General features: G+C 39.1%; 1 protein-coding gene across 4 annotated transcripts in view; it reads right to left on the reverse strand.

The window, feature by feature from the left end:
* Positions 1-23419, reverse strand: part of KCNK2 (potassium two pore domain channel subfamily K member 2) — a 225661-nt gene that overhangs the window by 42261 nt on the left and 159981 nt on the right. For all 4 annotated transcript variants that reach the window (XM_027565604.1, XM_027565605.1, XM_027565603.1 and 1 more), the window contains exon 6: positions 9953-10092. In XM_027565604.1, coding sequence (XP_027421405.1) covers positions 9953-10092 — 140 coding nt within the window. The remainder of the gene's footprint in view (positions 1-9952; positions 10093-23419) is intronic.

Raw genomic sequence — 23419 nt, forward strand, 5'->3', positions numbered from 1 at the left:
TGAATAAACGAGTGATTTAGCAGTAAATTAGACATTAAATGCTTCCCTTGTAGCTCAGTCGGTAAAGAATCTGCCCGGATTCGATCCCTGGGTTGGGAAGATCCCCTGGAGAAGGAAATGGCAACCCACTCCAGTATCCTTGCGTGGAAAATCTCATGGACAGAGGAGCCTGGTGGGCTGCAGTCCATGGGGTCGCAAAGAGCCGGGCACGACTGAGTGACGAACACTTACTTAGACATGAATTGAACTCCCTAACTGGTCTCCACGAGACTAGTTTTCCTCTTCCTGCCTCTTTGACACTGTCCCTCCACAGTTCATCACCCCCCCACCACACTGTCCACATTTACCACGGACGCATGCTCAGCAGTTCCCAGTGTCAATGCTGCTGCACTGCTCAGTCAACAGTTTTTATTACTTGTGCGCCAACGCTCCCATTTCCATAAAATATTCTGTGAATATTACCCTTTGGAATTGTTCTTGATGTGCCTAAAGAACGTTCATAGGATATATCCAGTGTATTGTACAATCCAGAGTTGTTGTTGTTGCTTAGTTGCTTATTGTTGTTTTTTAGTCATGTCCTATTCTTAGCAACCCCATGAACTGTAGCCTACTAGGCTCCTCTGTACATGGGATTATCCCGGCAAGAATACTGGAGTGAGTTGCCATTTCCTCCTCCAAGAATCCAGGGGTAAATATTTAAATTTTCTGCTACAGGAGTGGCAGTCTTGGAGCACAACCTCACAGAGAACTCTCACTAATTTATTTTTTAGGTTACTGTGTCAATCTTCCCTTGGGTTCCTTTCTTTACCCATTGTCTTTAGCCAGTCTGATGCATCATGTGAACCATCCTCTCTTCAAAACCTCAATGCCTTTGCCCTTCCATGAATCAGGGTATTTAACTATATTATTTGCTACCCCATTCTTTATGCTCTCTCCATCCACCCTTTTAACTACTGTATTCCAGGTTCCGTTTTTAGCTCTATGGTTGACTACTTTCCAAGTCTTCATTAGGTGAATTCATCTATAATCAGAACTTCCACTGTCGTGTGATGAATGCCCTCTCCCCAGCCCCCACCCAGCCAACTCTCTGCAGCTCCCATCCTTCCTACTTTCCAGGCTTGCATATCCAATTCTCTACACTTGATGAGCTACCTCGATGTCCAACACAGCCCTCAATCACAATATGTCCAAAATGACATTCTCAGTCCTCTCGTCTACTCAGAATATCTCACTCTCCTGTGTTTTGTAATTCCATCCAAAGCTAGAATCATGAATGCCATCCCCCCTTTCTCTTTATTGCCCCCGGCTAAAGGGTAACCTATCTCTTCTATCCCCCAAATAATTTTGAAATCCTTATTTCATCTCTATTCTGCTGCCACCACAGACTCTTCATTCTGCACTACCTGGATTCCATCAATAATCTCAATAATCTCGCAACTGATTTATCAGCATCAGGCTTTGTTTATAATCCATCTGCCTTCCTGTTGACAAGATATTTCATTCCACTTAGTTAAAATTCTTCAATGGCTCCCTAAGGTTTTCAGAATAAAGTCTAACTTATTTCAAAAGGCATATGAAACCTTTCATATTAAAAGCACTTCTCCCATAAGACCTAATAATGATAAAGTACTCTTCTGTAAGCTTTTCAAGGCTCAGGCTGCAACTATTCTTTAGTTCTCCATCTCTAGACAAGATAAAGAGCTGTTAAATCCCAGCTCTTTCACTATCAGGAGGCATTACCACCCTGAGTGAAGACCAGGGAAGACCAAATGCTGTTGCCAGGTCATTAGCAGAAGAAAACTACGTCCCTCCATATTCTCAGGTCCCTGCACAATGCTGGGGCCAAATACAAGTTCCAAGAACAGTCTTTCAAGGCTGCTTCCTAATCAAAGGGAGTTTTTGTAATATGATATAAGGTCAACTTACTCAAGTGAATGTTACTTGCACAAACACCTTCAGAGGTTACAGAAATGATATTGGTTAAAAAGGGCTTCCCTGGTGGCTCAGATGGTAAAGAATCTGCCTGCAAGGTGGAAGACCTGGGTTCCATCCCTGAGTTGGGAAGATCCCCTGGAGGAGGGCATGGAAACCCACTCCAGTATTCTTGCCTCGAAAATCCCCATGGACAGAGGAACAGGCTGCAGTCCATGGGGTCGCAAAGAGTCAGACGTGACTGAGCAGCTAAGCACATCACAGTACACTGGTTAAAAAAAAAGCAACTCTTGGGTATTCATTCAGTATGGCTAGCTACAGTGCCACTTGAGAGTCCCTTAGACTGCAAGGAGATCAAACCAATAGATTCTAAAGGAAATCAACCTTAAATATTTATTGGAAGGACTTTTGATGAAGTTGAAGTTCCAGTACTTTGGCCACCTAATGCAAAAAGCCAACTTATAGTCCTGATGCTGGGAAAGACTGAGGGCAGGAAGAGAAGGGGATGACAGAAGATGAGATGGTTGGATGGCAACACCAACTCAATGGACGTGAGTTATAGCAAACTCCTGGAGACAGTGAAGGACAGGGAAGCCTGGTATGCTGCAGTCCATGGGGTTGCAAAGAGTCAGACAGAACTTAGCCATTAACCAGCAACAACAGAGTGCCACTGGCACTACAGAGAACAGTGGCAGCTGATGTAGGGGCTGAAGTGGTGCTTGTCACACATTTGGACAAGACCATCCCAACAAACTGTGGTACATGTACATCAGTACAAGAATGATACTGATGGTCTTTCAAACTCAAAGAAAGTCAGCAGTAGCAAACTGAACCACATCTATACATAAGGATGCACCATCCCCTACCTTCTTAGGAATTTACCATCTGAATTTTGTGATCACATCTTATTTTTATTTTACTTCCCTCAGATATCAGTATTATTGTGTTATTTAGAATATATAAATAATCTTTATTTTCTAAATGGAAATATTATTTCCTCAAAAGAGGGTACATGGCTTCACAGAAAAAGATAATTAGTTGTATCAATTCTCAGCATTGAATATTGTTACTCTCCATTAGAGCTTAAGAAATAATGAAACAGATAAATCCTTTTACAGAAATGCATATGACTCCATGGAAAAATTACTGAGGTCATTATTCTTTTCCTTGAGGAATGCAGATCAACTATAATTTTTTGTGACACTTCTGAAACTACACAGCGTTGCTCCAACTAACTCTATTTTTAATTGGAATATAATTGTTTTGCAATGTTGTGTCACTTTCTGCTGTACAACGATGTGAATCAGCTGTATATATATGTATGTCCCCTCCTCTTTAGTCTCCCCCCGCCCCAGCCCACCCATCTAGGTGATCACAGAGCAGAGCTGAGCTCCCTGTGCTACAGCAGCTCCCACAAGCTATCTGGTTTACTAAACATGGTAGTATATACATGCCAGTGCTACTCTCTCAATTTGAAGCCTTTCCTTTCAAACAGTTCAGATAGATTAGCTGTATCAACGTTTTATTTCAGCACGTCCATCAAAAACTTTGTCCTTACTCCTAAATATATTTTCATTAAAATTAATCTTCATTGGAAACAGAGCAGACTTTAAGATTAAAAAAAATTTAGAAATAATGTCACATGTGATTAGAGCTCTATGTCTGCACTTATCTGATATGATTTAAGGAGATTTGTTTTTGAAGAAGTAATGTAAGACTGGAACTTACTATTAGCCAAAATCTTTTGTGGGAGGGAAAGTTTATGTTTTTGTATCACCACTTGAAAATTTGCTAATATATGTTATTTTGATTTTTTTATGTTCTGTACCAATGACATTTTTAATAGGAAGGATTCCAAGTTATTAAAAATTACTTAGCATTCTTATGGAATTGAAAACTGGAAATATTCTTGTTGCTTCTGAACATTTAGGCAGTTTTTAAAAGTTGGAGCGTTTGGAATGGTTTAAGAACAAAAGGTAATGAATACGTAGTGAGCAGTCATCCAATATGGTTTGTGTGTGTAAAGATGACTCCTAGGATGCATTTAGTTTGTTCTTATTTAATTATTTAACTTTAGTGAGTTATTTCAAGCTTAAACTTATTCAATAATCTTTTTCCACTGCTGTAGAAATGTTTAGTCATATTTCCTTTATAAAAATTTTGGCCCTAACAATTTATACATTCATAATGATAAATTGTCTTTCTCTTTCTTTTTTCACAATTATAAATCATCTCTCCCTTTCTCTCTTTACATTCTCTGTTGAATTTGTGACCCACTTTTGTCATTTCCCTAAACTGCATTACAAATGAGAAAACACACATCTGCTCAAAGTGGCAGCTCCAATGCAACTGGCTCAACTGTCCGGAGCAGCTGCAGCTCCAGAGGGTTTCTGTAAACTTGCTCATGGCCTTTACTCACATGAGCTTTCTCCAGAGGCAGTCAGCAGAAAGGACATGTCACTCCAAAGACGAGGGACAAGCCAAACGACTTATGGTAAAAGAAGAAAAGAGCTTTCTACTTTTCAGTGTTGGAAACACACAGTGATACATCTCACACTTCTGGCTGAGAACCAAGACGATCATTCAAAAGGAGGCAAACAAACTTGTTTCTCATATTAAATAAGCCAGTTAATGTAGAAATTTAAATTTCTTTGAAACAATTGTGTTACAGCCTGAATCCGGTCCTCCAGCAAGTCCTTTGTTGAAGCCCTAACCCCCACTGTCACTGTATCTGGGGACAGAGCCTTTAAGGGGGTAATTAAGATTCAGTGGGGCTTTCCAGGTGGCGCCAGGCAGTAAACAACCCGCCTGCCAATGCAGGAGACACGGGTTCCATTCCCGGTTCAGGAAGATCCCCTGGAGAAGGGCATGGCGACCCACTCCGGTATTCTTGCCTGGAGAATCCCATGGACAGAGGAGCCTGGCGGGCTGCGGTTGCAAAGAGTCAGACACGACTGAAGTGACTTAGCACACATGCACACACATGCAAGGTTCAATGAGGTAGAGAGGGTGCAGCCCTAATCCAACAGCACTGGTATCCCTGTAAGAAGAGGAAGGTGATATAGAACCTTCTCTCTGCAGGCATGTATGCAGAGACAAGGCTGTGAAGACACAGCAAGAAGCCACCACCTGCAAGCCGAGGAGAGAGGTCTCATCAGAACCAGCACCTTAATCCCAGACGTCCATCTTCCTGAACTGTGAGAAAACAGATTCCTACTGTTTAAGTCACTCTTGTTATGGCAGCCCAAGGAGAGTAATACAGATGATTATCTCAATGCTCTGGAAAAAACTTGCTAGTACTTTGTACTAGCTAACCCTATCACAAAATGCACTGGTTATTATTTTTTTTTTTTTAACAATCAGTTCAGTTCAGTTCAATCTCTCAGTCGTGTTTGACTCTTTGCAACCCCATGAATTGCAGCACGCCAGGCCTCCCTGTCCATAACCAACTCCTGGAGTTCACTCAAACTCACGTCCATCGAGTTGGTGATGCCATCCAGCCATCTCATCCTCTGTTGTCCCCTTCTCCTCCTGCCCCCAATCCCTCCCAGCATCACAGTTTTTTCCAATGAGTCAACTCTTTGCATGAGGTGGTCAAAGTACTGGAGTTTCAGCTTCAGCATCATTCCTTCCAAAGAATATCCAGGACTGATCTCCTTTAGAATGGACTTGTTCAATCTCCTTGCAGTCCAAGGGACTCTCAAGAGTCTTCTCCGACATCACAGTTCAAAAGCATCAATTCTTTAGTGCTCAGCTTTATTCACAGTCCAACTCTGACATCCATACATGACCACAGGAAAAACCATAGCCTTGACTAGACGGACCTTTGTTGGCAAAGTAATGTCTCTGCTTTTCAATATGCCATCTAGGTTGGTCATAACTTTCCTTCCAAGGAGTAAGCGTCTTTTAATTTCATGGCTGCAATTACCATCTGCAGTGAGTTTGGAGCCAAAAAATAAATAAATAAATAAAGTCTGGCACTGTTTCCACTGTTCCTCCATCTATTTCCCATGAAGTGATGGGACCGGATGCCATGATCTTTGTTTTCTGAATGTTGAGCTTTAAGCCAACTTTTTCACTCTCCTCTTTCACTTTCATCAAGAGGCTATTTAGTTCCTCTTCACTTTCTGCCATAAGGGTGGTGTCATCTGCATATCTGAGGTTATTGATATTTCTCACAGCAATCTTGATTCCAGCTTGTGCTTCTTCCAGCCCAGCATTTCTCATGATGTACTCTGCATATAAGTTAAATAAGCAGGGTAACAATATACAGCCTTGACGTACTCCTTTTCCTATTTGGAACCAGTCTGTTGTTCCATGTCCAGTTCTAACTGTTGCTGATGGTTAGAACTGTCTAAATGTTCCTGACCTGCATATAGGTTTCTCAAGAGGCAGGTCAGGTGGTCTGGTATTCCCATCTCTTTCAGAATTTTCCACAGTTGATTGTGATCCACACAGTCAAAGGCTTTGGCATAGTCAATAAAGCAGAAATAGATGTTTTTCTGGAACTCTCTTGCTTTTTTGGTGATCCAGCAGATGTTGGCAATTTGATCTCTGGTTCCTCTGCCTTTTCTAAAAGCAGGTTGAACATCTGGAAGTTCACGGTTCATGTATTGCTGAAGCGTGGCTTGGAGAATTTTGAGCATTACTTTACTAGCGTGTGAGATGAGTGCAATTATGTGGTAGTTTGAGCATTCTTTGGCATTGCCTTTCTTTGGGATTGGAATGAAAACTGACCTTTTCCAGTCCTGTGGCCACTGCTAAGTTTTCCAAATTTTCTGGCATATTGAGTGCAGCACTTTCACAGCATCCTCTTTCAGGATTTGAAATAGCTCAACTGCAATTCCATCACCTCCACTAGCTTTGTTTGTAGTGATGCTTTCTAAGGCCCACTTGACTTCACATTCCAGCATGTCTGCCTCAGTGATCACACCATCGTGATTATCTGGGTCATGAAGATCTTTTTTGTACAGTTCTGTGTATTCTTGCCACCTCTTCTTAATATCTTCGGCTTCTGTTAGGTCCATACCATTTCTGTCCTTTATCGAGCCCATATTTGCATGAAATGTTCCCTTGGTATCTCTAATTTTTCTTGAAGAGATCTCTAGTCTTTCCCATTCTGTTGTTTTCCTCTATTTCTTTGCACTGATTGCTGAGGAAGAGTTTCTTATCTCTCCTTGCTATTCTTTGGAACTCTGCATTCAGATGCTTATATCTTTCCTTTTCTCCTTTGCTTTTCGCTTCTCTTCTTTTCACAGCCATTTGTAAGGCCTCCTCAGTCAGCCATTTTGCTTTTTTGCATTTCTTTTCCATGGGGATGGTCTTGATCCCTGTCTCCTGTACAATGTCACGAACCTCCGTCCATAGTTCATCAGGCACAAATACGAGCTTTAAACTTTAATCAAATATATTATGCCACTGGCATAAAGATAAAATTTCCCCCTTCTATATGTGCCTTCAGTTCAGTTCAGTCACTCAGTCGTGTCCGACTCTTTGCGACCCCATGAATCGCAGCACACCAGGCCTCCCTGTCCATCACCAACTCCTGGAGTTCACTCAAACTCACATCCACTGAGTCGGTGATGCCATCCAGCCATCTCATCCTCTGTTGTCCCTTCTTCTCCTTCCCCCAATCCCTCCCAGCATCAGAGTCTTTTCCAATGAGTCAACTCTGCATGAGGTGGCCAAAGTACTGGAGTTTCAGCTTTAGCATCATTCCTTCCAAAGAAATCCCAGGACTGATCTCCTTTAGGATGGACTGGTTGGGTCTCCTTGCAGTCCAAGGGACTTCTCCAACACCACAGTTCAAAAGCATCAAATCTTCGGCGCTCAGCTTTCTTCACAGTCCAACTCTCACATCCATACATGACCACGGGAAAAACCATAGCCTTGACTAGACGTGCCTTGGTGGCTTTCAAACTTTTGGAGTGTGATCCATAATAATCTTAGTATGTGTGTGTGTGTGTGTATGTGAAGTGAAGTCACTCAGTCGTGTCCAACTCTTTGCAACCCCATGGGCTGTAGCCTACCAGGCTCCTCTGTCCATGGGATTTTCCAGGCAATAGTACTGGAGTGGATTGCCATTTCCTTCTCCAGGGGATCTTCCCCACCCAGGGATCAAACCCGGGTCTCTCGCATTGTAGACAGACGCTTTACCCTCTGAGCCACCAGGGAAGTCATGTGTGTGTATACACACACACATATATATATGTGTGTGTGTGTGTGTGTTTGTGTATGTACATATATAATATATACTACATTTATTGTATATGTGTATGTGGAAATAGATATTTCCACAAAACAATACATTTTAAACTATCTAACAGAGATATTGTCTGTTTGACTCTATTTTACTTAGAAAAAAATATTTGTGTCTGTGTTTTAAAAATGCATTTTAATGCCAGCTTATGCTAGAAGTTTGAAAGGTCCTTTTTTAGCTATGTTATCTAGCGTATTTTCTAGTTACAATTTCTTTTGTCCCCCTTAGCATCTCAAGATCCTTAAAAGTATACTGAAGTTAAAATAACCATAATTCTCTCCCTCTCCATCCACCTTATTCTCTTCCTCCCTCTCCCCTCCACCCCACACAAACACACACACGCACACACACACATAATAAGACTGAGGCAAATCAGTTGAGGTCCTATTCAAAGTACTTTTCACATAAGTTAAACTAGAATGTCAAGCATATTGTCCTGCTGATTTGTTTATAATAAAGTTTTTGGTTTTATGGTGTAACTAAGATAGAGATTAATATATACAGACTGAATATATGAATTACCAACTGAGAAATATGGTATCCAAGAAGGGAAATCTTGGATAACTTACACTCCTTCTAATTACTATAGGCACCTTGGGTATTAATAAGAAATTATAGGACATGAGTTTGGGTAAACTCCAGGAGCTGGTGATGGACAGGGAGGCCTGGCATGCTGCAGTTCATGGGGTCACAAAGAGTCGGACACGACTGAGCAACTGAACTGAACTGAACTGATATGACTTGATGTGTTCAAAGAAAATACTTGTTTGTAGAGAGAAATTAATTTTATCATTTATTATCTAGTCCATTTCTTTTGGGTGTATGTTTAAAGAATCACAATTGCTGTACCAAAGATTTTGCAACTGATGTCTCTTGGTCTATGAACACCAGATAATGAAATGAAGGGATAATTAAAGGAAGACTGTGGATACTAAGTCTTATGAATTAGTAAAGTTGGCTAAGACCCAGAAGCAAAAAATACAGAATTCATAATAAAGCACTACTCTGTCACACTCAAACTAGTACTTATGGACCTTTCAAAATAAATTAAAATGCAACTCCTAAACTCCTAAAAAATGTCAGAGTCAAGACTGAAATTTCAAACTTTCCAAAATCTCATGAGCAAAAATTCTAATGGTCATTTCTGTATATACAGTTGCATCAAAAAGATAAAAGGATATCTTTTTGAAAAGCTGAAATCTGTACACAGGGTAATGTGTTCTAATGCAAACAGCTTTGAGGAATACATGTGTGTGTGTACATGTGCATGTGTACACACTTATACAGACCTAGAAGAAAAGAAAACAACTGAATACAATGAAAATTCAATATTATATATTACCTTCACTTTTTCATGCTACTGATATCTTGACACAAATATTTCCTGCTGTCTCTTTATGGAATAAAATTTACTCTGTGCCATTGAGGAAATCACGAAAGAAAAGAAATAATGAAGAAAATGTTTTCAACTGCATCTTTTTTTCATTACAAATTACTCTCAGCACCAAGATATCATCTGACATGAGAGGTATTTAAAAGTTTTGGTTAAGTCAATGAATTGCTATATGATTGATAGCCTCCTGTAGCAAATGCACACCAAACATAAACATTAAAAATTTTAAGTAATGTGGAAATATTTTAAAATATTTAAATGAATTAGTAAATATTTAATATTTTAAAAATCAATGTTAAAAAAAACATTAAAAGTAACCTTTCCTGAATTAATTAAATCATATTTTTACACACATTTTTATTTCTCACCTCTTCCTTTGTTTTTTTTGATATCACTCGGAGCCAGTCTCCAATCATACTCAGGACAGCAGCGAAGTAAGCAAGCCCTACAAGGATCCAAAACCACACGACAGGCTTATAGAAGTCTAGGTACTCAATATCTGATCCACCTGTGAGACAAAAACAAAGCAGAACAGAATGACTTCATATTATAGAAACAATCCACATAGATTCCTGCTGAAGTTATTAACCACGTGTTGGCCTTCAGAACACAGAAATCTTATCAGTTGATCCATGTTGTCTACTTCACAAGAATTCCTATTTTCATGCCTGTAATCCTTGTCTATTTTTCAAGAACCATTCAAATTAATTCATTTTTAATTGAAGTATAGTTGATGCTGAAGCTGAAACTCCAATACTTTGGCCACCTGATGTGAATAACTGACTCTTTGGAAAAGCCCTTGATGCTGGGAAAGATTGAAGGCGGGAGGAGAAAGGGACAACGGAGGGTAAGATAGTTGGCTGGCATCACCGACTCCATGGACATGAGTTTGAGCAAGCTCCAGGAGATGGTAATGGACAGGGAAGCCTGGCGTGCCGCAGTCCATGGGGTCAAAAAAGTTGGACATGACTGAGCAACTGAACTGACAGTTGATTTACAATATTATATTGGTTACAATATTATATTACATATAATAAGTTCTTAATAAGACCTTTCATTACTTCTTCAGGTAATAATGACTTTTCCTTGTTCCATGTTTCTTTTTGTTTATTATAATGAATCTCAACTAGTCTAGCACTTAATTATTATGTGTATCAGTTTCTCCTTCCACCGCTCTTGCAATAGGGAACAGAGTTGACACTTTTTTTTAGCATGCATTTAGCTTAGTATTTTTATCCTATTTCCCATCAATTCGTGCTAACCAATCAGTACATGCAAACCAATCAATTCAAAGACAACCAGGACAGAAATTAGTTCTGATTTTAAAATCATCAATACAATGGATTGATAACAAATGCCAGTGACAATATTTTGGCGGGTCTAATTTGAATAAGTAGCAATTTTCAGATGATACTGCCATTCATTATTATCTGAAGTTTCAAGGGAATTCCCATGTTTGTCATAAATTTAAATCCCTCACTCTCAAGAAAAAAAAAATTGGCAATGGAGTTCTTCTGCTTCAGTCTTTGTTACTTTTCCATTTATTTGGTGCAATAATTGCACCTATGAGAATCTGAATACGTTTCAATGTATCCCAAGTTCAGCACATATTAATAGGGCTCTTATTAAATTTCAAACTTAATAATGTTTAAAACTTAATGTTTCAAAACAGTTATACTTTTCACAGGAGAGGGAAGCAGTCTCTCTCTTGAGAAATTAATAATTTAGACGAGAAAGCCTCACACAGACAACTGATCACAATGTGACATATCAAAGGATGGCAAAAAAGAATTAAAAAGGACTGTGACAGGACACAGAAGAAATTATTTTTACTTCTGGAAGGGCGAAGATGAGAAGACAGAAGGTGAGTCAAACAATGAGGATCAAAACAGAAAAAAACTTAGTGTGAAAACATTTGATATAGCCAAAGGACTAGGATTTCCCCTGTGGTTCAGAGGTTTAGAACCCGCATTCCAATGCAGAGGACATAGGTCCAATCCCTGGTTGGGGACTTGAGATCCCACATGCCGCGGGGTCCCTAAGCCCACATGCCTCAACAGAGAAGTGAGCCTGGTGCAGCTACTGAGCACTCATGCTCCAGAGCTTGTGCTGGAGCAACAAGAGAAGCCCACGTGTGGCAACTCAAGGAAGCCCTTACACAGCAACAAAGACTCAGTACAGACCCCAAAGGTGCTGCTAGTATCAGCTAAAGCTACATTTGGAAGGCCATCAAGAGAATAGACAGGTAGAAGAGAGGAATCTAGGGGGAAAAAAAAAAAAAAAAAAGCACTGCTTTGCTCTTAAAGCAGTGGGGAGTAGGTAAAGGTTTTTAGGCAGATTGGTGTTTGACTTACATGTGCATAAAGATCTAGGGGCAGCGAGGGAAGGTTTGACAGGGAAGCCCGGTGAGAAACTTTGTTCTGGGCTAGCTAAGGAAAGACTGAGGCAGAGTCAGACTGTGATGGAAAGAAAAGACATTGGAGGCAGAATCGTCAGGGACTGATGACTACTTAGTTGGTGTGGTAAGTGAAAGGAAGGGCTCCAGGATGAACGGAGACCATAGACCCTCATTGGGTGGATGGTACCAGCAATTCAAGAGGAAACACAGGAGAAGGAACAGGGATAATAAAAGGAAAAGTCATTCAAACTGGGGCAAAATGATCTTGAAGTGCTTGAGGTGCCAACAGGCAAGACAAGCAGCAGGATCCTCAAATACAAATCTAACACTTAACAGGGCAGAGCTTCCCTGGTGGCTCAGACAGTTAAGAATCTGCCTGCCATGCAGGAGACACTGGTTCGATCCCTGGGTCAGGGAAGGTCCCCTGGAGAAGGGAACGGCCACCCACTCCAGTATCCTTGCCTGGAGAATCCCATGGACTGAGGAGCCTGGTGGGTTACACCCCATGGGGTCACAAAGAGCAACTTAGCGCACACACAACAGGGAAGACCAGGCAATGATTTTAGAATCAAAAGCATAGAGACTGGGGATGTTTAAACAGGGGTTGTGGTCATAATTAAAAAACTCAACCTGTATATCCAGAAGAAAAGCTAATAAACAGCCACTATACATTAAAAATCAAATATAAAAATTTGAATATAACATACTCTCTATAACTTAGACTGTGAGTTACCCACAATGACATTTTCAAATATTAAAGGGTCAGAGTAAAAAGAGAACTTTTTTCCATCAGGCAAATAATAGGAACAGATAAAAGTTCAGCCTTTGTTGGGGACAAAGAAAAAATTTCAAGGTTCAGTCTATAAAGTCAGTAATATTTACCTTCAAAATATTGTAAAAAATTTACCTTGTGCAACATGTTTAAAAATATCATTTCTGGGAAGGACTATAAAGGCTAAATGCATCTTGGGATGGTTAAGACTTGGCCCACGGGGGATGCAGGGCTACAGATTCACAGAAGCGACTTAGGAAATGTGTGTGGAAATCTGTTACATGATAGGCTCACTAGTGAATTCCATTTTTTAAATGTTTCCATTTCAAAGAAACCAAAATGACATTTTTTTCCCAAGTACTTTCTCTTTCAAAACCAGAAAGTCCTCATCCAAATAGTTGTGACTCACTTAACACATAAGTTCACCAAAATGTTGATTTTAGAAGTTAGTTCATGCTCAAGATGACTTTTTATAAGTTTTCTTTCTTATAAACAGGATGTCACAGTTTGAAAAGAGTAAATTAACTTAATCACTAAAAGGTCTATATTTGGGTAAAATGTTCATCCCACAAGCTTTAGTGGATTCTAAGCCGGGGGTAGTGTGGGCTGGGGGATGTTTTTTCACTCTTAATTGCTACTCTTAAGATGAAATACTGGCAGTCAAGTGATCCAGGGAGAGCTAATGTATATACAAGTATTATCCAATACTCACAAAACCTTTTCACTTTCTGATATCTAAGATTTATGAATTAACTTCCACAGTATTCGATCTATTGGATTCAAGAATCTTAGCCAAATCTTAAAAATCTATAATCAAGATAACTTGCTGAAAAAGTTATTTTTTTTAATTAGGAAATATTTTTAAAATGTAATTATAAGCATTAATTTTAGTCCAGCACATTCAAGAAATCTGAACATGGGTCTCTTGCTAGCTAGTGGGAACCTAGTGCATAGTGCAGGGAGCTCAGCTCAGTGACCTAAATGGGACGGGAGAGGGGAGGACAGAGAGAGAGGGGATATACGTATACATGTAGCTGACTGACGTTTCTGTACAGCAGAAACTAGCACATTGAAAAGCAACTCTAACCCTCCCTCCCCAAAAAAACCACCTAGGGTAGTCTCTCTGTCCTGGCATAGTCCCTGCCTATTTGGCCCCTACTCCCGTCTCCATTCCACCACTCCATTGTTTCTTTTCTTTCTTGCCCAGACTCCTGAGACATGGCCTGTGGGCTGCTACAACCCACTCTTCCCTCTTCATCTGGCACCTCACTGCCATTTTCTTTGTTGCCACTGAAAATATGCACACAAGTCCGTTCCATTTTAAGAGCTTTCTGGCTAATCATTACAGGAGAGCAGACCGATGGTAATAAAAATAGCGAAGAGGGGTGGAGGTACCAAGCTTTTAGGAATCTTATAAACTTTTTAAAATAGTTAAAATAAGCCTCTTTCTGACTCTCACATGATGGCCTCTTTTAGATGGTGTCATTTTTGTCTGGAATTATTCTCCTTGCCACTTCAATAAGGAAATCACCAGAGCCTAATAAAGCTCCTCAAGCCCAGAAAGTTTCAATTTCAGTCTGGCATTATTCCTAGGAGCCCATTCTCTCCTAAGATGAGCTTCCCAAACATTGTCCCACAACAATCCCTTTCTTACCTGGTTCCAGCATTAACGAAGCCCTTTCCTATCTGGTACCAAAGAGTTGTTGGTTGAGGTTCTTATTTTGGCCTTGTAGTCCTAGATAACCCAGTCCTAGCTAATACGCTCACTGCGGCTGATTTACAAAATATTCAAACTCTGATGGAGAGAGGGGAGTGAGAGCTAAGACTTACTGATGGTCTACCTCAATGAAGTCATGCCGTACTAAAGCCCTGAGTAGGAAGGTATTATGGGGCGTTGTATTTCCACTCCTCATGAAAGTGAAAGTGTTAGTTGCTCATTTGTGTCCAGGTCTTTGCAAGTCCATGGACTGTAGCCCATGATTCTTCTGTCCATGGAATTCTCCAGGCAAGACTACTGGAGTGGGAAGCCACTTTCTCCTCCAGGGGAATCTTCCAGACCCAGGGATTGAACCCGGATCTCCTTCATTGCAGGCAGATTCTTTACTGTCTGAGTCCCTGGGGAAGCCCTTCCTACTCCTCCTATTTCCACTGATTTAGCACAAGATTCCATTTTTTTTTTTAGCACAAGATTCTTAATAAGACCAATTGGTCATTCAGCCTCAAGGCATATCTCCAGATGTCTTTATCAGTAGTTAAGCTGATGTTTCAAGTGCCATAATTCTTACAGTCTGTTCAGAACTCAAGGATGGAAGATTTGTATTGGGTTCCTAAAATCCTAATAGTAAGTATCCCCATTTTCCAACAGACAAGCCATACTCTCAGTAGGGTAGGTATAAGAACAGTTGTCAGGTCACACAGCAAAGGGGACAGCAGAGCTAGAATCACACTCAGGCTTGTCTGGCTTCAGAACATAGGCTCCTGTCATTGAACCAGGGTGTCTATTGTCACCTGTGATCTGTTACTGTCCTTCCCATCATTCCCATTCAGTTACTGTCCTTCCCATTTTCCCACCTTCTTTTTTTCATCCATACGTATGGCAGACACTTAGCTAGGGCTGGAGATGCTATGTCAAACAAGGTGCTTCTTTTTCCCTCAAGGTTCTTACCTAGAAACCAGGTGGGTCTGAGGTCACCACCGTTTTACTAGGAGCTTCTTGTCTTATGTCCCCATTCCAACAGTTTCCAAAAGTTGGTCCTGTTCTGCTCTACGACACTTGAATGTACATTGCCCCCTCTCCCTTAAATTTAATTTTCTTTCTTTGGATGATGCTGAGTCACAGAATATTTACAAATAAGGATTTAAAGAGTGATTTAGCCATTATGGATCAAACTCCATGTTTCTCCTCAGCTTTTCTAAAATAAAATATATATTATAGAATATAGATAAAATATACAACTTTGTTTTAAAGAAAATAAAGGTCATGTTTTACATGGGTCTGTATTTTAATATAGATATCAAATATGGATTTCAGTATTTTTGGTACATTTGACTTTCTTTTTATTCATGAAAGCTGCATGGTAGTCCACTCCAGTACTCTTGCCTGGAGACCCCCACAGACAGAGGAGCCTGGCGGGTTATAGTCTATGGGGTTGCAAAGAGTTGGACATGACTGAAGTGACTTAGCATAACACACATGCATGCTGTCTCTTAATACGAAGGGGCAAAAACTTACTTTCTGCTTTAGTATATTTTTCTTTTTTATAGTAAAGCAATTTAGTTTAATAAAGTCTTTTCTTAATGCAGCAAGAATTAAGAGGCTCTTTCAATAATGCTGTAAATTATGTTTTCTTTTTTACAAATGAAAATATGACTTCAGTATTAAACAACAGCTCACCCACTATATCAAACTTTCCCTATGCTATCAAGTTAAAAAAAAACACAAGACCAGAAAAGGTAACTAAATCTCTCTAGCATTTGAACCTATATATGGGGATTCTCAATTTCAGCACTCAAGAAGTTGTCCATTTCCTGGTAGGTACTTGGTCTAAGACAAGAGAAACTCCCATCAGAAAAACAGCAGTCTCATGATTATAAAGAAAGACAAATCAACATATTGTCTTACTCACCTTTATAACGATGGAAATCTATAGGATATAGGATGTATATTATTGTTACATCTACAAATTATCTTTAAGTCTATATATTAATATACAGTAATTTGCAGTCTTTTTCCTTAAACTTAGTACAATTTACTGCCTAACTCACTGAGAATTAACTGTCAATCATTAAAGGTCTTCCTTGTCATTTTCTCCCACGTGTTCTAAAATTCTTCTATATATCCATTTTGAATCCTAGAAGTTAAATAACTCCTTGGTTTGCCCACAGTCCTTAAATTCTGAACTGTTGGGTCTAATCCCATTTAGTTAATTACACACGTAGCTCTCAGTTTTCTGATGAGTTGAGTTCTCTGAGAGTCACCAGCTGATTCAGGGGGTGACCAGATGTCTTGCAGAATTTTTCCATTTTAACACACAGAATTATCAAGAAGAGAAAATGATTTCCTATTGAATTGTTACTCCTGGATTTCAAACATTATGTCCCATAGGAACAAGACTAGTGCAATCATTACCACTAAGTGCTAAGCACAGTTATCTAATATACAATACGTGCTCACTAAACATCAGAATGGATGCACATGTGACTGATGGCTATAAGGCATCTCCCTAACAGTCATGTAAGCCCTCTCTTTTCAATCAGAGAAATTTTTCAGAGCCACTGTGGTGGTGCTGAAGAACTGACTGTTCTTCAGCTGACCTCACTTCTGATCAGATATTTTCCTTGTCATTTGCTAAATTCCTGGCAAATCTCTGCTCAGTGATCAACCCAGTAACAGCAATTTTTAATACCTGGCCTTTGAATAGTTGCAAAACTTTTAGACCACATCAGTAACTGTTTTCTTGAAGTTGTCTATTAGGACAAACTGTTTGGAACAAAAGATGCTTGTCATGGTTTTTCAATGGAGATTTATATGTTTTCATGAAAAAATCATCTTCCATTAAGCAAGCTCTGAGCACTCCACTAAATGAGTCATGTTTTTGGTTATAAGAGAAAGCAATGGCTTGGTTACAAAAAACTGCATTTCCAATGACGACTTTGAAAACATAATTCCAAGAAAACTTAATATGAGATAAACAAATATGTTTTTTTTCCCAAGTCAAAAAATATGAAGACAAAAGATTCAAAAACTGTGAAAATGTATAAAGTTTTGAAAGGGTAAATCCCCTGGAAGGCCAGTTTACCTGCTTTAATTTCCCAATTTTTTTTTTTTTTCTGTTTAGAGAAGCATATGGCATTAAGCCTAAAGCCTGATTAACCCAGTAAGTACTCAAAACTACATGTGAGACAAAAAAAGTTTCATTATTCAACTAAATATACTAAATTTCACTGATCAAAATTCCAAGAATATATATTTGGATGGCAAAGTAAATTTATGCTCAGAACAAAAATGTGTTTTCATAATATCAACCATAAGGGTTTCTTAGAATACATCTAAACTTTTGGTTAAAATTTTTGGTTTTTATTAGAAAAGTAGCTAATGTGAGGACATTGCTTTGTGAAATTATGTATTGGTATCTGGCTTTTACTCAATCATATTATCTCTCATGAACTAACCTGGCTTAAAAAAGAGTGTTGCTGAAGACTTCTGGCACGGCGGGCTACAGTCCATGGGGTTGCAAAAGAATCAGACAAGGCTTAAGAGACTACACAAGGACAAAAAGACTTCTTTGGGCAACGTCTATCAGTTCATAGAAATGTACTTCTTGGTTTCCATGACTTACTCTAGTCCTAAGAGTATATATTAAAGAGGACACTAACTTTGAAAAATAATGTTAAATTATGTTAAATTAGGTAATTATTTGACTTCACTTCTGAAGAATCATCAACTAATTTTTTACTGATATATAACTGATGTACATTTCATTAGTTTAAGGTATATAATATAGTGGTTCAACATTTATATATACAGATATATATATAAATGAGATGATCATGACAATAGGTCTAGTTACTGTCACTAAAGTTACTACAATATTAGTTAATATACTCCCTATTCTGTAACTTATTTATTGTATTATTTATTTTATAACTGGAGGTTTGTGCCTCTTAATCAGCTTCACCTATTTTGCCCATCCCCCAACCCATAGTGATTTTTTAAAATGATGGATTCAGACAAGTTTTAGAAGCAAGCCTAAATAAGTAGAGCTCAATCTTTCACACATTTCTATATAATTAATATAACTTCTTAGATTTTAATGAGATTTAACTCTCAGCCTATTAGGCAAGCATGATTTAATCATTTATCAGTTCAGACTTCTCATCAAATGAGAAATAACATGACAAAAGTTAAGAAATAAAACATAGGAAACCAAGAGTAAGCTGTCAAATATAATTTTTACCAGTCTTCCCTGGTGGTTTAGACAGTAAAGAATCTGCCTGCAATATAGGAGACCTGGGTTTGATCCCTGGATCAGGAAGATTTCCCTGGAGAAGGAAATGGAAACCCACTCCAATATTCTTGCCTGGAGAATTCCAAGGACAGAGGAGCCTGCCGCAAAGAGTCAGACACGACTGAGTGAGTAACACTTAACTTACCTCTACAAATTTGACTACAAATTATTATAGAAATTGTTAAAATCAAGTAAATGATACTTTGCTAAATAATGTACTTTCTCTTTTTATCTTTTAGGAAGAGTCACTCTGTGAACTACAGGTAGCGACAGAGGGTCTGTTTATTCATATGTATAATAAAAGTGCTGCAATGGCCTGTGGCTCCCAGGTCTTTTTTAGCTCTAGAATATTGAGCATTAGTAAAAGAACAAAAAAGGCCATGAGGAAGGAGTAAACACAAATTACTAAGGCAACCAATCAGCCAGTAAGACACATTCTTCCATAAATATAAATGTAAGATTGACATTTGCTGGGCGAGTTCTTCCTGAAGAAAAACCATTAAATGTTGTATTCTTATGTTCAGTCAATACACAGAGAAAGTTGACCTCTGAAACATATTAGTCTTTACTAGTAGTTGCTAAATGCTTCTGATACAGTATAGCCAACAGGGAAAAGGATTGGTGGGTGCAAATGTAAATTTAAATTTATTTATGAATTAGAAATATATTATGCCCTAATAGATTATATCATGAACATTATGACATACACAAAACGAAAAGTAAGCAGCCATAAAAAGGAAAGAAATTGTGCCATTTCCAGAGAGGCAGACAGACATGGATATTAATATGAAATTATGTAGAATCTAGAAAAATGGTGTAGATGATCTTATTAGCAAGGAAGAAATAGAGACACTGATGTAGAGAACAAATACATGGATACAAAGTGGGGAAAGGAGGGGTGGGATGAATTGGGAGACTGGGATTGACATATACACAGTAGTATAAAACAGACTAGAAATGAGAACAGACTGTAGAGTACAGGGAATTCTACTCCTGCACTGTGGTGCCCTAACTGGGAAGGAAATACAGGGAAGAGGGGATAGATGTATACCTATGGCTGCTTCACTTTGCTGTACAGCAGAAACTACCACAACATCGCAAAGCAGCTATCTTTGTATAGCATTAGTCACTCAGTTGTGTCCAACTCTTTGCGATCCCATAGACTGTAGCCCGCCAGGCTCCTCTGTCCATGCAATTCTCCAGGCAAGAATGCTGACATGGGTAGCCATTCCCTTCATCAGGGGATCTTCCTGACCCAGGGATCAAACTCAATCTCCTGCATTGCAGGCAGATTTTTTTTTTTACCATCTGAGCAACCAGGGAAGTCCAAAGGTAGTTATACTACAAATTAAAAAAAAAAAAGAATCATAGGACCATAGCAACATAATAGATCTAAAGCCAAAAAATAAAAAATAAAATAAAAAGTAAGAAATGACATTTAAAAATACAAAGCAACAGGGGTTGACCTGTTTTCTTCCCATGGCAAAATGTCCAGCTGCATGTATTTTCATGCTCACTCCCTGAGGATGAGCATTCTGCTTCAGAGTTGTCTGAACTACCACATCACATCATCTCTTGCTGCTTTTGAGATGCTTCTAATATTTACACCAATGTTACAACCTGTATCCTAAACATTTAGATATCACATTCCAAAATTTACTCCTTTTACTTTAATAACACCATGGTTTGAAGTGTATGTTTTTAAACTTGTCTTCAAAGAAGTCCAGTACAAAAATATAATTGAATTCTAATCCCATTTGGAGTAGCACTTGCAGACTTGAGAAAGGCATCAGACAGTGGGTGTCTATTAAGAGAAGTACATCTCTGTTTTCTTTGGAGATTTATAGCCTAATAGAAAGATGAGACGGTTCAAGTTTGAGCAATGGTGCTTGCTTTTTCCTGGCAAAAATATCAAAATTAAGTGAGAATCCTATCTGTAGAGACATCTAACAGCAAGAGGAAAGGCTCTAAAAAGTAAATAACTGATGTTTCCCAGATGGGGTTGCCGCTTTAACTTAGTGGCTAATTTTACTTGTCACAAGGTACCCAGAAGGAAAGACTATTTTTATGTATTCTACTTAACTATAGCAGTTATTTTCCAAGATGCTTTAAAAAACTCACATTTTTTTCCCCTAAGACTCTTGCGAAGGGCACACATTTCCTAGGCAGCTTTTGCCACATCTTTCCCCGTGTCCACCATTTCAATCCAAAAATGCTCCCCAGGCACACAGATCTAGGATGTAGAGACTACAGGACTAGGAATAGGGTTCTACAGTTTCACAAAGACCAAAACAGGTACCAAATACGTAAATTAAGGAGACAGAGATTAGTCAACAAAAGTAGTGTCCATTCTGCTTCTCTAATTTTCTCAGCATTTGTCACTTCAAACACATTAAATTCCTTTGCAAGTTGTTTGCAAAGCGTATTTCTACCACATTCCAGAGGAATAGTGAAATTAAAATAATGGGCTTAAAGAGGGATATAATAAAATAAAACCTTAGTAATAATAACAATGTTTCTTAGACTATATCTAATGCCATGCAAATATTCTGTTCCCCTGTTCCCCTCCAATACTGTGACCATGACTCTGTATTCAGGGTTCCCACTGATATACAAGATGTTTTCAGATAGCTGAGAGAAGCTACTAAAAGACTAACACAATCCAGCCAGTTTCAGAGCGTTGGTCTCCTAAGGGAAATTAAAAACTAACTTTTTTCATCTTCTACAAAACCATAAAGTAAAAATATTTGTTTGCCTTTTTTTTTAAGCTGGTTTATACTGTGGTCACAAATATAACACTGTTTTAGGATTCCACCCACATTTTTATTTATAATTTTTGTTTTTTTTAGAGAGTCTCAGACTATGAGGTTCACGCTGGACTGACACTTATTTAAAATCACATGTGCACCATATTGTATCATTGAAATTTGCTAAGATAAAAGAACTTAGAAGTTCTCACTAAAACAAATAAATAAATGAGATGTGCATGCTTAGCTGCTTAGTCGTGACGGACTCTTTGTAATCCTTAGCACTGTGGGGAAGGCTCCTCTATCCATGGGATTCTCCAGGCAAGAATACTGGAGTGGGTTGCTATTTCCTTTTCCAAGGGATCTTCATGACCCAGGGACTGAATCTGCATCTCCTGTGTCTCCTGCACTCAGGCAGATTCTTTACCTGCTGACCCACTGGGGAAGCCTAGAGTGAGGTGAGGAATGTATTAATCAATTGGATTCTTTCACAATGTATAATATATGTATATGAAAACACCACGACGTGCACTTTAAATATCTTACGATTTTATCGGTCAATTGTACCTCAATAAAGCTGAAAAATAAATACATTAATAAATAGACACAACTATGTATTACCATAAAACATCAAAAATTAAATAGGATACAATAACGTGCAATACAAGGCTGTTGGCTTGAAAATGGAAGACTTGTCACCTAATACCTATATATTCCACAGGTACTATAAGACCTCTGGTTAATTACACATAATTTAATTATAATTAAATATAATCACTAATTATATTTACAGAATAGTACAATAGCCTGGGCTTCCCAGGTTGCACTAGCGGTAAAGAATCTGCCCGCCAAAACAGGAGACGCAAGAGACATGAGTTTGATCCCTGGATTGGGAAGATGCCCTGGAGGAGGGCATGGCAACCCACTCCAGTATTCTTGCCTGGAGAATCCCATGGACAGAGGAGCCTGGTGGGCTACAGTCTACTGGGTCTCAAAGAGTTGGACACGACTGAAGTGACAGCACTCACGTGCAATAGCCTAAGATTAACATAGCACAAGTATAATTGTTTTTTTTAATTGGGGTACAATTGCTTTACAATGTTGTATTAAATTATGCTATACAATAAAGTGAACCAGCTACACACACACACACACACACACACACACACACACACACATACACACACACACACACCCTTCCTCTTGGACCTCCCTCCTACCCCCTCCCCATCCCATCCCATTCCACTCATCTAGGTCAACAGACAGCACAGAGCTGAGCCCCCTGTGCTATATAGCAGCTTCCCACTAGCTATCTGTTTTGCACATGGCACTGCACACATGCCAATTCCAATCTCCCAATTCATCCCACACCACCCTCTGTGTCCACACACCCATTCCCTACGTCTGCATCTCTTTTCTTGCCTTGCAAATAGGTTCATCTGTACCATTTTTCTATATTCCACATATATGCATTAATACACGATATTTGTTTTGCTTGTTCTGACTTAACTTCACTCTGCCTGACACCCCTACATCTCACTTTCTGCTACATTAAAGCTCTTTCCATTTCTACTTAAGCTAACTATATCTATGATGTTAATGAAAGGTAGAAAAATGGTTATTTTAGGACAAAAGCTTGTTGTCCAATATAGAGCTACAAATGTCTGAGATTCTCCTCTCTGCTGCCATTGCTGCTGCTGCTAAGTCACTTCAGTCGTGTCCGACTCTATGCGACCCCATAGACGGCAGCCCACCAGGCTCTGCCATCCCTGGGATTCTCCAGACAAGAACACTGGAGTGGGTTGCCATTTCCTTCTCCAATGCATGAAGGTGAAAAATAAAAGTGAAGTCTCTCAGTCGTGTCCGACTCTTAGCGACCCCATGGACTGCAGCCTACCAGGCTCCTCCGT

Source organism: Bos indicus x Bos taurus, chromosome 16 (genome assembly GCF_003369695.1).
Source record: "Bos indicus x Bos taurus breed Angus x Brahman F1 hybrid chromosome 16, Bos_hybrid_MaternalHap_v2.0, whole genome shotgun sequence".
Classification (NCBI taxonomy): Eukaryota; Metazoa; Chordata; class Mammalia; order Artiodactyla; family Bovidae; genus Bos; species Bos indicus x Bos taurus.